Source organism: Trichomonas vaginalis, chromosome III (genome assembly GCF_026262505.1).
Source record: "Trichomonas vaginalis G3 chromosome III, whole genome shotgun sequence".
In the NCBI taxonomy this organism is placed as follows: domain Eukaryota; phylum Parabasalia; order Trichomonadida; family Trichomonadidae; genus Trichomonas; species Trichomonas vaginalis.
The window spans coordinates 24,768,154-24,780,950 of record NC_067205.1 but is presented as its reverse complement, the minus strand read 5'-3'; the positions used below and the strand labels follow the sequence as shown (position 1 = coordinate 24,780,950).

Here is a 12,797-nt window from a genome sequence, read left to right as displayed (position 1 = left end):
TCCATGCATCTCTGTCGCCATTTTTGTTAATATTTTTGCTGTCATTCATATCATCCACTTCCCCATCCGTTAGCTTTTGAGGATATGCGTTAGAATAGCTGTTCTTAAATGAAGGCTTTTCACCTTTGAGAGCATAAACTCTATAACTTTCTGCATACTTTATGTTTGAACCTCCTGAGCCATCGTTGACATAAATTTTTATAGGCTTCCACCCTTTGTTCATGTTCCTGCTTCTTCCCTTAGCTCTTTTGTTCAGTAGTTCTACATCTTTATACACAGCTCTGTCTCAGTGAATTCAACAATATTTTCATTCGTTAGCTTTACATTCAAACCCTTGTCGAGTATATTGTTCATTTCATACATATAAAAGGTTTTTATTCTATATGAAATGAGAAGCAAATCCATCTTAGCTGGTGCCGTTAATGTTCCAATTGAACCAACATCAAATGTTGACTCACGAACGACAAACAATATTGTCATAAAGAACTATAGTTCAGAGTGTTTGAAAGAAAAAGAACCAGAACTTAAGTCGGTGAATTTAAACTCAGCTTCAAACGCTAACGCTACATCAGATGTTAAGTTAGAGTATCCACCACTGGACCAAATTCTTTCAAGAGAAGCCAACGACAACCCTTACACAAATGTTCAAACAAATCCTTCAGATAACGTAGACCATTACCTTCTTCAGTTATACCAAACAATTTTACTCAAAGACGATAAGAAGCTTTTGACAAATCTTATAAGTAAGAACCAAATAATTCTAACAAAGGAGGACCTTGAAAATGTTATCTCACGAATAACAGGAAAGCAATGTGTCATTGACTATCTCGACCCTGAAATCGAATGCTGTGGTCAAACTCCACTATTCATGAAAATAGGTAATATTAGAATAATCGAAACACCAGGAACTACAGGAGTTGAGTTTAAGTATAAATATTCGAACGAGTATACAAAACTATCTACTGACTATAAGCTTTGTTTGAAATATGTTTTAGTAAATTAAAGCAGTCAGGACCCTCGGTCTTGGCGCTTTGCGCCGTCAGTCAAAAAATTTCAAGTTAGCAATTTGTAATATCTATCCAAAACTTCTTCAACAGTATCGAACTCATCTTCATAATGCAAACCTAATCTTATTGACTTGGTGCAGTTTTCACTAACACAATATTTTTCTGTTCTCTTGACTGACATAACTAACTCATTTGTTTCATCAAACAGCAACAACCAAAGTTCATGACCTAATACATAACATTCATACTTTATATTTTTAGCTCTGAGTTCTCTTGTAAGCTGTTGCATTTAATATTTTCTAAAAAGTCAACTTCAACAGTCATTCGCACTGGTGCCTTCAGTTCTACAGGCTCTCCTTGAAAGTCAACAAGTCTGAATTGCATGTCTTTCAAATTATGAGGACTAATGCGAACCCATTTACCTAAATGAGTTGCTATGACAGGAACGTTTGGAATGAACATTGAATTGACTGCATAACAGAAGGATTTATATTCTACTGAACCTTTACTATTAACTCCTGAAATGCCTGTGACATTAGCTATTTTAGACTCAATGTACAAACAGTTGCCATAACATACATATGGAACATATTTCATCTCAATCGTTTTGTCAACACTTTTCAAAGGAAATGTCATATGGTATGCTCCCAGAAGCAATTGAACTCTATGACTCATTTGTGTTATCTTGAACTCCTTCACATAACTGAACTTCAAAACTCCTGCAATAAGTTTAACATTCATTAAGTTTTCTTCGTTATCCTTGTTTATTGTAGTATTTATGAGAGCATTTAACACTCCAGCTAATGTTTCCATCTTATATTCTACATTATTGTGAAATCTTATTTCGTGCTTCTTTCCATCTATTTCAATCTCTATGAAATCTGTTTCATCTGTTATAACGAATGAAGCGATAGTATTGAAGTCAACCATTCTGAATGCAAGCGCCTCATTCTGTAGACCTAAGTTTGTTTGTAGCTTTACTGTCCCGTATTCGTTTGGGTCTGTACTTTGCAAATAGAACAACATTTTATTCTCATTAAAATATGAGTATAGCTGCATATGCGTATGAAGCTGACAGAGCTAAACGTTTATATTTTGGTCAATACTCTCTCACACTTACTGACAAATATATTGTTATTTCTGATGGAAATACTGAGAAATACATAACATGGAAGGACTATGAAAAGTTTGACCCTATTTTAACTCCATGTACTATGCCGTTTATAAAGGACGGTGAAATTATTGAAAAAGATAATACAACCGTATATAGGTCTGTTTATGAAGCATTAGAATATATGTTGAATCATAATCCCGAAAGATTTGATCCAAGCACTACGTCATGTACTATGCCGTTTATAAAGGACGGTGAAATCGTAAGAGTTCCGGATTCAACGGTTTATACAACTGTTCAAAACAGTTTACAAAACATTTTAGCGAATATCTTTAATTCAGAAACTACAGAAATAAAATTACCGTATATAACAGATGCTAAAGAAATTAAATCAAAAACGACAACATTATTTGCATCACTTAATGATTTAATGACTTATATCATTAATACTCCCCAGCCGACTACAGCATTTGATCCAAACTCAACGGTTTGCAGTGTACCTTTCATAAATGACAGTTCATTAATTACTTTAAGGGATTCGACAGTAAATGAATCATTAAAGGCTTCATTAATGAAAATCATTGATTTTAACTCATTCATGAATACATATAATTCATTCATTAATGTTTCATACACTTCTAAAGAAGGTGAGCCAAAAACTATTGATAAAGCGGTGTATGAAATAAAAGCATCAATGACGAAATTGAATTCGTTAACTTTTGACGGTGATAGTTTCGTTAATGACATAACATCGGGGAAAACGATTTTAACGAAAGAATATTTAAAATCTCATGTTAGTGAGTTCGTTGAAATTGAAAAAGAAGGCGGAATTAAGTTCGATCCACTGAGTTTCATTTTCAACTTAGCGAATGCGGGTATTAGTTTCGCTGAATGGACAACTATACAGAGTGAAATAAACGCAATATGGACGTTTTTGGGGTCAAAAGCTGGAATGGGTGAGCTTGTAAATGCTGCAAGAACATTAGGTGAAACGGGAAATTTTGTAGATGGTTTTAAAAGACTTGTTTCAAATGTTTTGACAAACACAAAGAAATTATTTAGATATACCGTACATAACGGACGGATTTTCGAACAGATAGCAACAAACCCTCCGGTTATGGCTGCGTTGATGATGGTTAGAGACATAAAACCACGTAGCGATGAAGCCCATGAACAACAGGATACGGGTCGGGTTATTCGAGACATTAAAAACGTGTATCCTGAAGTTATTGATTTATTTAGAGGTGTTAATGATTCGATTTCAAATCATTCTATAACCCTCGATGAAGAGAATAAATTAACAGATTATATATTCGTCATTATTGCAGAACTAATGAAGAGAATAAATGAAAAAGGTATAGCTGATATCATTAATGTAAGTGATGTAATGATGAAAAGAAATTTTGACTCATTATTTACAAAACCGAAAACAGAATATAGTCTTTATGACATAATTACCGAATTAATGAAAAAGATTAATGATAATAAGAGTTCTGGCGGAAGAGTTGAATTAGAAGTGAATGATGTTAATGAGAAATTAGCCGAAAAGGCAGACAAAAATGATCTTTTAGCTCTGAGTGATAGAGTCAAGAACCATGTTCATTATATAACTTCAGATGAACAGATTATAACGGATTATCATGGATATTTAACACGGGATGAAGAAGTGAAGACGGAAGATGTTAATGAAAGAAGATATAAATACATTCGTGCTAAAGGTTATGACATAAGCTGTACTGTACATTATGACACGGGTAAAGCGCTAGAAGCATTTAGTTATAACGATGAAATTTATGCCTCTAGTTTCTTTGTTAACGGTGTATTAGTTGAACCAAGATTTACTTTGAGAGTTAAGGCAAAAATAACTTTTGAAGATGCTATTAAAAGTAAAGCTGACAAAGATGAACTTGACGCAACGAACAAAGTTTTGAAATCTCATAAACACAATATCTCCGATATAAATGAACTTCAAGCTACATTAAATAGTAAAGCTGACAAGAACCATACACATGAATCCTTCACTACTGTTAGAGCAGACGACATAATACTGAACTATGATTTGGGTTCAAGTGCACCTTTAGAGAATCCGAGTACAAGCGTAAAAGATACACTAAACAATTTAGATAACAGTTGCAGGAATATCGAAGATCATGCCAGAAACTTTGAAGCATATGAACTACCAGCAATGTTAGATAAGAAAGCCGACAAGACAGAACTTCAAACAATGAAGACTCAGATTCTTGAAACCATATATCCTATAGGCTCTATTTATACGTCAATGAACTCAAAAAATCCGGCAAGTGTTTTAGGTTTTGGTACGTGGCAGCAGATTGTAGACAAATTCTTATACTGTGCTAACTCTTCAAAGCAAACAGGAGGCTCAAAGAAAATTAAAGAAGCAAACTTACCTGCGCACACTCATACAGGAACGACAAACTTTTCTGGCGACCATAGCCACTCATTAAGAGACCACACATTATACAACTCAGACTATAAAGCTGGCAATGACGTTTTATCTCCATCTTATAACAATTCAGCAAAAAAGACTTTTCGACCAACTGAACCAGGAGGAAATCATGTCCATACTTTCACAACAAATCCAACAGGCTCGGGTGAAGATTATATGCCACCTTATATGACTGTATTCGCATGGTACCGCGTTCAATGAACGCGCTTGAGCCTAGACCCTTTGGGTCAAGGCTTACCGTCTTGAATAAAATCTTTAACTTTACATTAATGAGCTTGAAAGAAGTATTCGAACAACATCCATGGAGGTCATTTAAGAAGTTCAATGAAGCTGCAAAGAGTTGGGGATTTACTAACAGAGCTGAAGTGAAAAGGTTCTTTGACAAAAATGTTGTACATCAAACAAAAATAAACCCTTACGACTACTTTTTACCAATTTACTCCATCACTCCCGACGCATACCAATTTGACACTCTCGTTCAAAGCAGAAAAGGAGGACATAAATCATTCCTCATCTTCATTAATGTTAACACTCGCAAAGCATATGCATATCCAATGAGGAATAAAGGAACTCATGAAGTGTTAAGAGTTTTACAAAAGTTTGTAGCAGAACATAGCCCAAGTACTTTAACATCAGACCAAGACAGTGCATACCTCAGCAATGAAATCACAGATTTTCTCATTAAGCATAACATAACTCACTACACTACTGAAGACCATAACCATAACATACTCGGCATCATAAACCGCTTCATAAGGACTCTCAGAGATTTAAATCAAGAGCGAGACTTTACCGAAGAAACAATGAAACATTTTCTCGAAGTATATAATTCCTCAACACATTCTACAACAGGACATACACCAAATTCAATGACACAACAACAAGAAGAAAAGTATATACAAAAGAAACGAAGTCAAACACAAAATATCAGAAATTCAACACAATTTACCCTCATTCCTGGTACAAAAGTTCGTGTAGTTCTTGACGACAAACCGTTGACAAAGAAACGTTTAAGGTTAAGTAGAAACTATTATATCGTAGACTCTACGCAAGGTAATGGATATCTTATAAAAGCTGCTGACGACTCCATTGCATTTTATCCTCGTCATAAATTAGTTGAAAGTAGTAATGGCAAACTTGCTGAAACCATTGACGAAGCAAAGCGAGGAGTGGTTATTGAAATACTTGGCTATAACATAAACGATGACACTTATAAAGTAAGATATGAAGGAGGCGTTGAAGATGTTATACCATCTAAGAACTTGAGAGAATCTAAACCAACACATCTGGGACCATTAGAGCGGGAGTACTGGAAAGACAAAAATATGCCAGAAAGAATAAGAAAAATTCTTCTAAACTAAATATATTTTATGTCTGAAGTTAATTAGTTAATAATGTAGCGGATGAACTGCAGAAATATATTTTAGTTGAGAAGGTTAGATCTAACCCGATAACTACCATCTTGAATTTCATTTTTCTCATTCAATTTAAGAATTTTGAACTAGCAGATAGATATCTTTCAATCAATTTATGGAAATGTATTGTGGGAATAAGATAAAGTCCAAGTCTCAACACAAAATATCTCCATTTTTTATATATATGCTTATTCTTCACATTAAGAATTCATACAATTCCAATAAACAATATATTGCTTGCGAGGATGCTCTAAAATTACACAAAAATATATGTATATTTTGAAGGATTGATTAGATTACTAAAAAGAACCAATCGCTTGACCAAATCAAGCTTAGATCCAGCGCCTGATATTGCTAGAATTATGGCATAAATATTTTTATTCTTTTGAGGCTCAAATTTGATATAATTTCAAGTATTCAAAATATTAGTCAAGAATTTGGAGTAGTCAATTTTTTTGACTAATTGAAAAATGAAAATAATTCCCCAAATAAATGTTTCGGCAAGCTAAAGAAATGAAATGAAGAGCATCAGTTGAACTATATCTTGAGATAAACATTTCAATCTATAAAGCAGTTCCATAAAGAGAATCTATGCTACCAAACAATGAGTTCATTTAGATAGCATCGATCACCACAGAATTTTCCAATTCAATTGAGCTGTATGACTGAAAATTTGGAAAGAAAAGCCCATAAAGAAATAAAACAAAAATGTCGAATTTAACTTATAAGATTGTGATGTCAACAGTTTATTCTAAAGCGGATTCATTGAAAGTCTTCTTAAATGGTTTGGCAATTCTTTTAATGAATCTCTTGAATTCCTTTAATTCGAGTGTACCACTTTTATCTTTATCAAAGTGATTGAATATTTTGACAATTTGTTTATCAGAGATGCAGTTTCCAAGGTCTTTGAACATCGATCTAAGTTCGTCAATATCTATTGAATTTGAATGATCCTTATCAAGCTTGAGGAATGCTAACGTTGCGACAAATTCGGGTAGTTTTGATATCTTTGGTAAGTTTAAAACAAGGAGTTTGAACTCTTCAAAAGTTAAAATACCATCTCCATCTTTATCTGATACGTACCAAATGAGTACCGAGAAGAATGATGGATTCCTTATTCCGAGTTCATTTAAAAAGTAACCCATTTCATCAAAATCAATGCTTCCACTATGATCTTTATCAACAAGGTCAAATAATTCCTTTAGCTGTTTAATAACTTCTGGGTTAGAAGCATCAGTTGATGACATCATAAAAATATTTTTTTTGAATAGTTCGTGGCCGATATGTTGGAATGAAGTCAAAATGGATCGAAACACAAAAGCAAACTATCAAAAAACCTCGAACATACAATCAATTCTCCAATTAGCCACTTAATCTTGCCTCGAAATTCAGATAATTGAATATTATTCTGAAATTCAATTATCAGTCAAACAGCTTCGATCAGAAAAAAATATTTATATGTAACCATACATATATTATTTTAACAAATTGATAAAACGATGAAATTTTGAAATACTTTAGGTCAGGTCTGAGGGGCTTCCAGGGGCTGCGCCCCTTCTAGCCCTAAGAAATTTTGCCCAAGACCCAAGAGGAGGACCGAACCCCAGCCGACCAGCCGGTGACAAAACCAAAACCGTTGTTATTTACATCATATTAATGATGTCACTTTTAAAAATGTCACTTTTTGTTTCACTTTTCACAAATTATATATGTTTTCATGCTTTGTCACTTTTCTGTCACTTTTCAGGTAAAAACATTTTTATTATTATATATAAATGAATTTTACAAAACCACCGTTACCGTTCTTTGGAAATAAGAGTAGATGTAAAGATATTATATTGAGAGAACTTAAGAAACTACCGAATGGTCTAACATTTGTAGATTTGTTCGGTGGAAGTTTCTATATATCCCATTTATGTCATACAATATTCCCAGACTCAAAGATTATATGCAATGACTTCGACAACTATATGGACCGTCTCAAACATATACCAGATACAAACAATATATTGAAAGAGTTAAAAGAAAAGATACCTATAGGTAAGATGGAACGTATACCATTAGATAACAAAAATATTGTGAGAGAGGTTTTGAAAAAAGCAGAATATATAGACTGGGATAGTATATCTGCTAGACTATTATATAGTGGTTCTATAAGAGTTCATGACATTGAAACACTTATGTCAAAAGTTTTATATCTTAACTATACAAATGTTTTCAAAGAGGACATAGAAAAATATATTGAGGGTATAGAGTTTGTGAGATGTCATTGGACAGAGTTGTATGAAAAATATAAAGACAAGGAAAATGTTTTCTTTATAGTGGACCCGCCGTTCTATAACACATGGGATTTTCAATACCAAGTAGACTGGACTTTGAGAGACTCTTTAGAAACTTTAGACGTTTTACATAACCATCCATGCTTTTACTTTACATCCGATAAAAGTGGTTTGGAAACCGTTATGAGATGGTTAGAGGACATACATGACTATGAGTTTAGATATGACAAGATAGAATATGAGAGAGGTCCTATAAACCGGAGAAAGTGTCATAACAAAGAAATTTTACTAGTAAGTAAATGTGGTTTGAAATAGGACTACTTGTTTTAGGTTTTTTCCATTGTGTCATTTATTTCTTTGACGTGGCAGAAAAGTACAGAGAATATGAAGATGAACCAATGCCTGCAAATGTTCAGCATATGTACTCGTAAGAGATATTTTTATCTAATATTAAATGGACGCACAGAACTTAGCGAATGCACAGCAACCTGGACAACCAAACCCAGAGAATATTCCAAATGAAGTTAGAATACAAACTGCAATGGCAAACTATGGTCAAGTGCCAACAGATGTACAAATGCAAACTGCCATGTCAAATGACGCTGCGTTAGGTTTGCCACCATGGTATGCAAATATGAGATGGAAAGAGTTTTATACAAACCCCGAAGTGGGATATAAACAACTTTATGCAGATGACGCGAACACAGGAGTTGACCCAGAATATGTTTTCTACCAGAGGAGAAACAGAATGTATGAGCTCCAGTTAAAGAATGCTATGGAACTCAACAGGAAACGCAAAAGACTAGGCGGACATTAGATTTTTACATATAGTAAAATGGGTTTCTTCAGTAGTATTGGAAACTTCTTCAGAAGAGTTGGAAGAGGTATATGGAATGGAATAAAAACCGTAGGAAGAGGAATTTGGAACGGTGTCAAAAATATTGGTAAAAGGGTAGGTCAGTTTGTTGGTATTATACCTAAAGACCCTGAACCAGAAGAACAAGCTCCTGTTATACAACAGCCTGAACCTGCACCACAGTCTAGTTGGCAACCAAATCCAACACCTCAACCGTATTAAAAAATTATATTTTTACCGTTCGATAGTAGTTGTATATGAAACTAAGTTCTAAGTAAAACGCATGGTATATAGAATTATTCTTTTTCTTCCATCTGTAGTAAACCATACTTGAAAGTCTGAAATACTTCCACTTGGTGGTTCGTATAACTTTGTAGGTTTTTCGTAAAAGTCATTTGCCAAGCATAAGAAAGAGTTTTGGGCGCCAGAAAATGAAGCATGAACAATAATAGCAGCTGGGTCGAAAACATTTTCATATGTTCCATTAGGGTTTTCGACTTCATAAAAGTCTGGGTGTACTGGATATGCTGCAGGCTGATTTAACATCCTCATAAATCTATACCATGCCAAGTTGTTATATTTTGTAGAAATATAAACGTTTTCTCCAAGGTCTTCTATTTTATTGATTTTAACAGTTGCATTTTTCCTGTCATAAATAATATCGAGATGGTATTCTCCCTCGTCAATGTTATACTGGTTTGCATATTCGATATAGATATTGTTTATTTTTTCTTGAAAAGCTTGAAGAGTTGTTTCTAAGTTTACAAGCAAACTAACTTGTAAAAGTTTTCCCTGTTCAAATTTCTCATACATACGTTTTTCTTTGTTATAGTATCGAACTTCAAAACCGACCGTAAATGGGAAACCATGTATGGCTTCTGAAATGAACTTCATTCTACGAAAGCCAATAGCTTTTGTGACAGATGGGTCTCTTAACCATCTTAATGGGTAGTCAAAACGATAGCCTTCATGCTTTACGGTCTCTGTCTCAAACTTTTGACCGACATTAGTAAAAAGTTCATCTAATGGTTTAGTTGTAGCAACTCTTGAATTTTCTTTTCTATTGGAAGCATATTTTATCTAGAATAAAAATGTCAAATGAAACAGCGTCTATGAGAGAAATACAACACAACCGACAACTCATTATGCAAGCTCTAAATAAGAACACAACAAACTTTTCAAACTATTCTAAGATATCTGAGTCATTGAAAGAAGGAAACTTAAAACTGACATTAAACCCAATGACAGATGAGTTTCTATTTCAAGACAAGAAGAACAATACTGTCTGTATAAATCCAACAAAAGGAACTTTAAACGAGAAACCTATAAATGAACTTCTTTTGAAAGCAGATGTTGACAACAAAGCTGACAAAGAATATGTAGACGATGCAATAGCAAAAGAAGAAGAAAGAGCTAACAATGCTTATGCAACAAAAGAACATACTCATCCTGAACTAGCAGACAAAACATATGTTGACAATAAAATGTCAAGTGAAGTGACAAGAGCTGAAAACGAATATTCTAAAAAGACTCATATACATTCTATATCTGAAATAACAGACTTAAACGTTAGCCTTGAAAAGAAAGCGGATAAGGAAAGTTAGTATCCCTCTCTTGGGTACTGTGGCACTGCGCGCCTCCGTACACCACTTAGCGGTTTTGACACTTTACGAAGCCGGTAACGTATATTTTACAACACAACCATAACACCAACTTAACCTTAAATATTTACAAAACCATCTGACACATAAACGACTTCACTAATGACTTCACTAATGACTTCACTAATGAATTCACTACCGTCCTCACTAAATAAAAATAACCTTATTTTTATTTTTTTTAATTTTTTTATTTCATTACAAAGACATGTCCGACTACATTTACTATGACTCTTTCCCAGAACGTTTCCGTGAACTATTCAAAACTCAAGTAAAACTGAGAAACATGCATTTTAACAAAGATAGACCCATTGACGATGAAAGAAACCCCGAATATATTACAATCCCATATGACGCAAAGTTCATTGCATACATTCCTTATGGTCGCAGAGGAACGAAAACTATTTCAACAAAGAACAAAAATTATTTCTGGAGCGATGAAGAAATTGCCTTATCTACATAAATGCATACTTAAATAAAGCTACATATTGTACAAAAGAAGTTGGACTGGATTTGAGCTCTACATATACGACGACGATGGAAACAGACGCTGTGTATACCCATACGATAATATGTACCATTGTTTTCATCAAGCATTAAACGAATACATAGTCAGTAAGGGTCTCATTCCTGTTGAGTAGATATGCTTTATTTTTGTTCCCACATTTATTTAAAAATAAATGATATCACCACCCTCACACGTATGAAAAACATAGCACAAAAATAATGTTTATGTTAGAATGTTAGATCTAACACGTTTTCTAACCTCTTTTTTCACCCTGTTGAATTCATTGCTTTATAACTCTCTTCCTTTCTCCAACTCTTCTAACTTCTTCTTAAGTTCAGCAATGTTGTCCTCATGAAGTTTAATCTTCCTTAATATACATTCTCTATCTAATGGTTGCTTTATCTTTCTAAACTGAACTCTACCATCCTTCATAGTATGAATGTAAAAACCTTCTGGAACCGCTCCTGATTTAATGTATTCTACCAAAAACTTTTGTTTCATTGCTTCAGTGACTTTAGTCGTCATTTCAATCAAATAAAAATTTTAATATTAAATAAAAATAACGTTATTTTTTCAGTAAGGAAACGCAGGAGTTTTACGATTTATTTGAGGAGTAGGTTCTGGTTTAAATGTTGGAGTCGGTTTAGGAGTTGACTTTTGAACAGGAGTTTGTACTTCCATAGGTTCAGGAGTCATTGAAGGTTTTGCTTGTGAAGGCGTTGGTTTTGACGTTGGTTTTGGCGAAGGCGTTGGTTTTGACGTTGGTTTTGGCGAAGGTGTTGGAGTTTGTTTAACTTCAGCTACTTCAGTATTATTTATAACATTTGCTTTATTTCTTTTCAACATCATAACTGCTCCTGCTGTAGCTAGCAAACCTAGTGGGAGACCATATCTTATATAAGGACTTGACCAAATGCTATTTTTGACAGGAGCTGGTGGAACACCTAACCTTGGTGAAACTGCTCTTTGCCATTGTGCAGCTCGTAAGAAATATTCAATAGGTGCTCCATAATCGTTTGGTAAAGTTTGTTTCACAGATGGTGAAGGTTCACGAGAGCTTGATGAAGAACTCATTTATAAGCTTTAAAAATAAACGTTCATCCTTTATTCCTCACTGTCGTCAGCTGCTAAGTTATAGTCGTCAAGTCTTATTATTGGTATGCCATTAGCACGCACCTGAATGGCAAAGCAACAATCCCTCATAAATCCAATAAGTGGCTTTGGTACGTTTTCAGTTGCTAGTTCAATAGGTCCTTTAACAGACAATTTGTATGTTATTGGAGCAGTAGATGTTTGACCTTGTTGGAAGCAAAAGTCCACTTCTGTTGGAAAACCACATAAGAAATGTGTGTTGTCATAGCTATCCCATTTATGTTCCACACTACCATCATCCACCAATGACCTCATAACATCTTCATTAAATCCTATCATATCATTGTTTGTATTGCAAGCGTTCGCAACCATTTCATAAAATACAGGTCCATATGATTTTTCAG

General features: G+C 34.1%; 8 protein-coding genes and 1 pseudogene across 9 annotated transcripts, besides 2 other annotated features; 5 read left to right on the top strand and 4 right to left on the bottom strand.

Annotated features, from left to right (window-relative positions):
- Window positions 1-5,941: part of a mobile genetic element that runs on past the window's edge.
- On the top strand, window positions 389-1,003 carry TVAGG3_0758570 (uncharacterized protein; the record flags this gene model as incomplete). Its single annotated transcript, XM_051245519.1, has 1 exon — window positions 389-1,003. One exon carries the CDS (start codon window positions 389-391, stop codon window positions 1,001-1,003), a length of 615 nt encoding a protein of 204 aa, XP_051092106.1.
- On the bottom strand, window positions 1,257-2,033 carry TVAGG3_0758560 (uncharacterized protein; the record flags this gene model as incomplete). The annotated part of the gene is made up of 1 exon (XM_051245518.1): window positions 1,257-2,033. One exon carries the CDS (start codon window positions 2,031-2,033, stop codon window positions 1,257-1,259), a length of 777 nt encoding a protein of 258 aa, XP_051092105.1.
- TVAGG3_0758550 (keratin-associated protein family) lies at window positions 3,236-4,786 on the top strand (the record flags this gene model as incomplete). The annotated part of the gene is made up of 1 exon (XM_051245517.1): window positions 3,236-4,786. The coding sequence occupies one exon, from the start codon at window positions 3,236-3,238 to the stop codon at window positions 4,784-4,786; it is 1,551 nt and encodes a 516-aa protein (XP_051092104.1).
- On the top strand, window positions 4,855-5,477 carry TVAGG3_0758540 (integrase core domain containing protein family; the record flags this gene model as incomplete). Its single annotated transcript, XM_051245516.1, has 1 exon — window positions 4,855-5,477. A coding segment is annotated over one exon (623 nt), but the record flags the coding sequence as incomplete, so codon positions are not given.
- A 450-nt stretch (window positions 5,942-6,391) lies between the features above and the next one.
- TVAGG3_0758520 (calcium ion binding) lies at window positions 6,392-7,247 on the bottom strand (the record flags this gene model as incomplete). Its single annotated transcript, XM_001286606.2, has 1 exon — window positions 6,747-7,247. One exon carries the CDS (start codon window positions 7,245-7,247, stop codon window positions 6,747-6,749), a length of 501 nt encoding a protein of 166 aa, XP_001286607.1.
- A 1,867-nt stretch (window positions 7,248-9,114) lies between these two features.
- TVAGG3_0758510 (serine threonine-protein phosphatase family) lies at window positions 9,115-9,357 on the top strand (the record flags this gene model as incomplete). The annotated part of the gene is made up of 1 exon (XM_051245515.1): window positions 9,115-9,357. The coding sequence occupies one exon, from the start codon at window positions 9,115-9,117 to the stop codon at window positions 9,355-9,357; it is 243 nt and encodes an 80-aa protein (XP_051092102.1).
- A 1,376-nt stretch (window positions 9,358-10,733) lies between these two features.
- Window positions 10,734-12,797: part of a mobile genetic element that runs on past the window's edge.
- TVAGG3_0758500 lies at window positions 11,002-11,434 on the top strand (annotated as a pseudogene). The gene has a single exon. A coding segment is annotated over exon 1 (433 nt).
- Window positions 11,875-12,375, bottom strand: TVAGG3_0758490 (repellent protein 1 family; the record flags this gene model as incomplete). The annotated part of the gene is made up of 1 exon (XM_051245514.1): window positions 11,875-12,375. One exon carries the CDS (start codon window positions 12,373-12,375, stop codon window positions 11,875-11,877), a length of 501 nt encoding a protein of 166 aa, XP_051092101.1.
- On the bottom strand, window positions 12,406-12,765 carry TVAGG3_0758480 (uncharacterized protein; the record flags this gene model as incomplete). The annotated part of the gene is made up of 1 exon (XM_051245513.1): window positions 12,406-12,765. One exon carries the CDS (start codon window positions 12,763-12,765, stop codon window positions 12,406-12,408), a length of 360 nt encoding a protein of 119 aa, XP_051092100.1.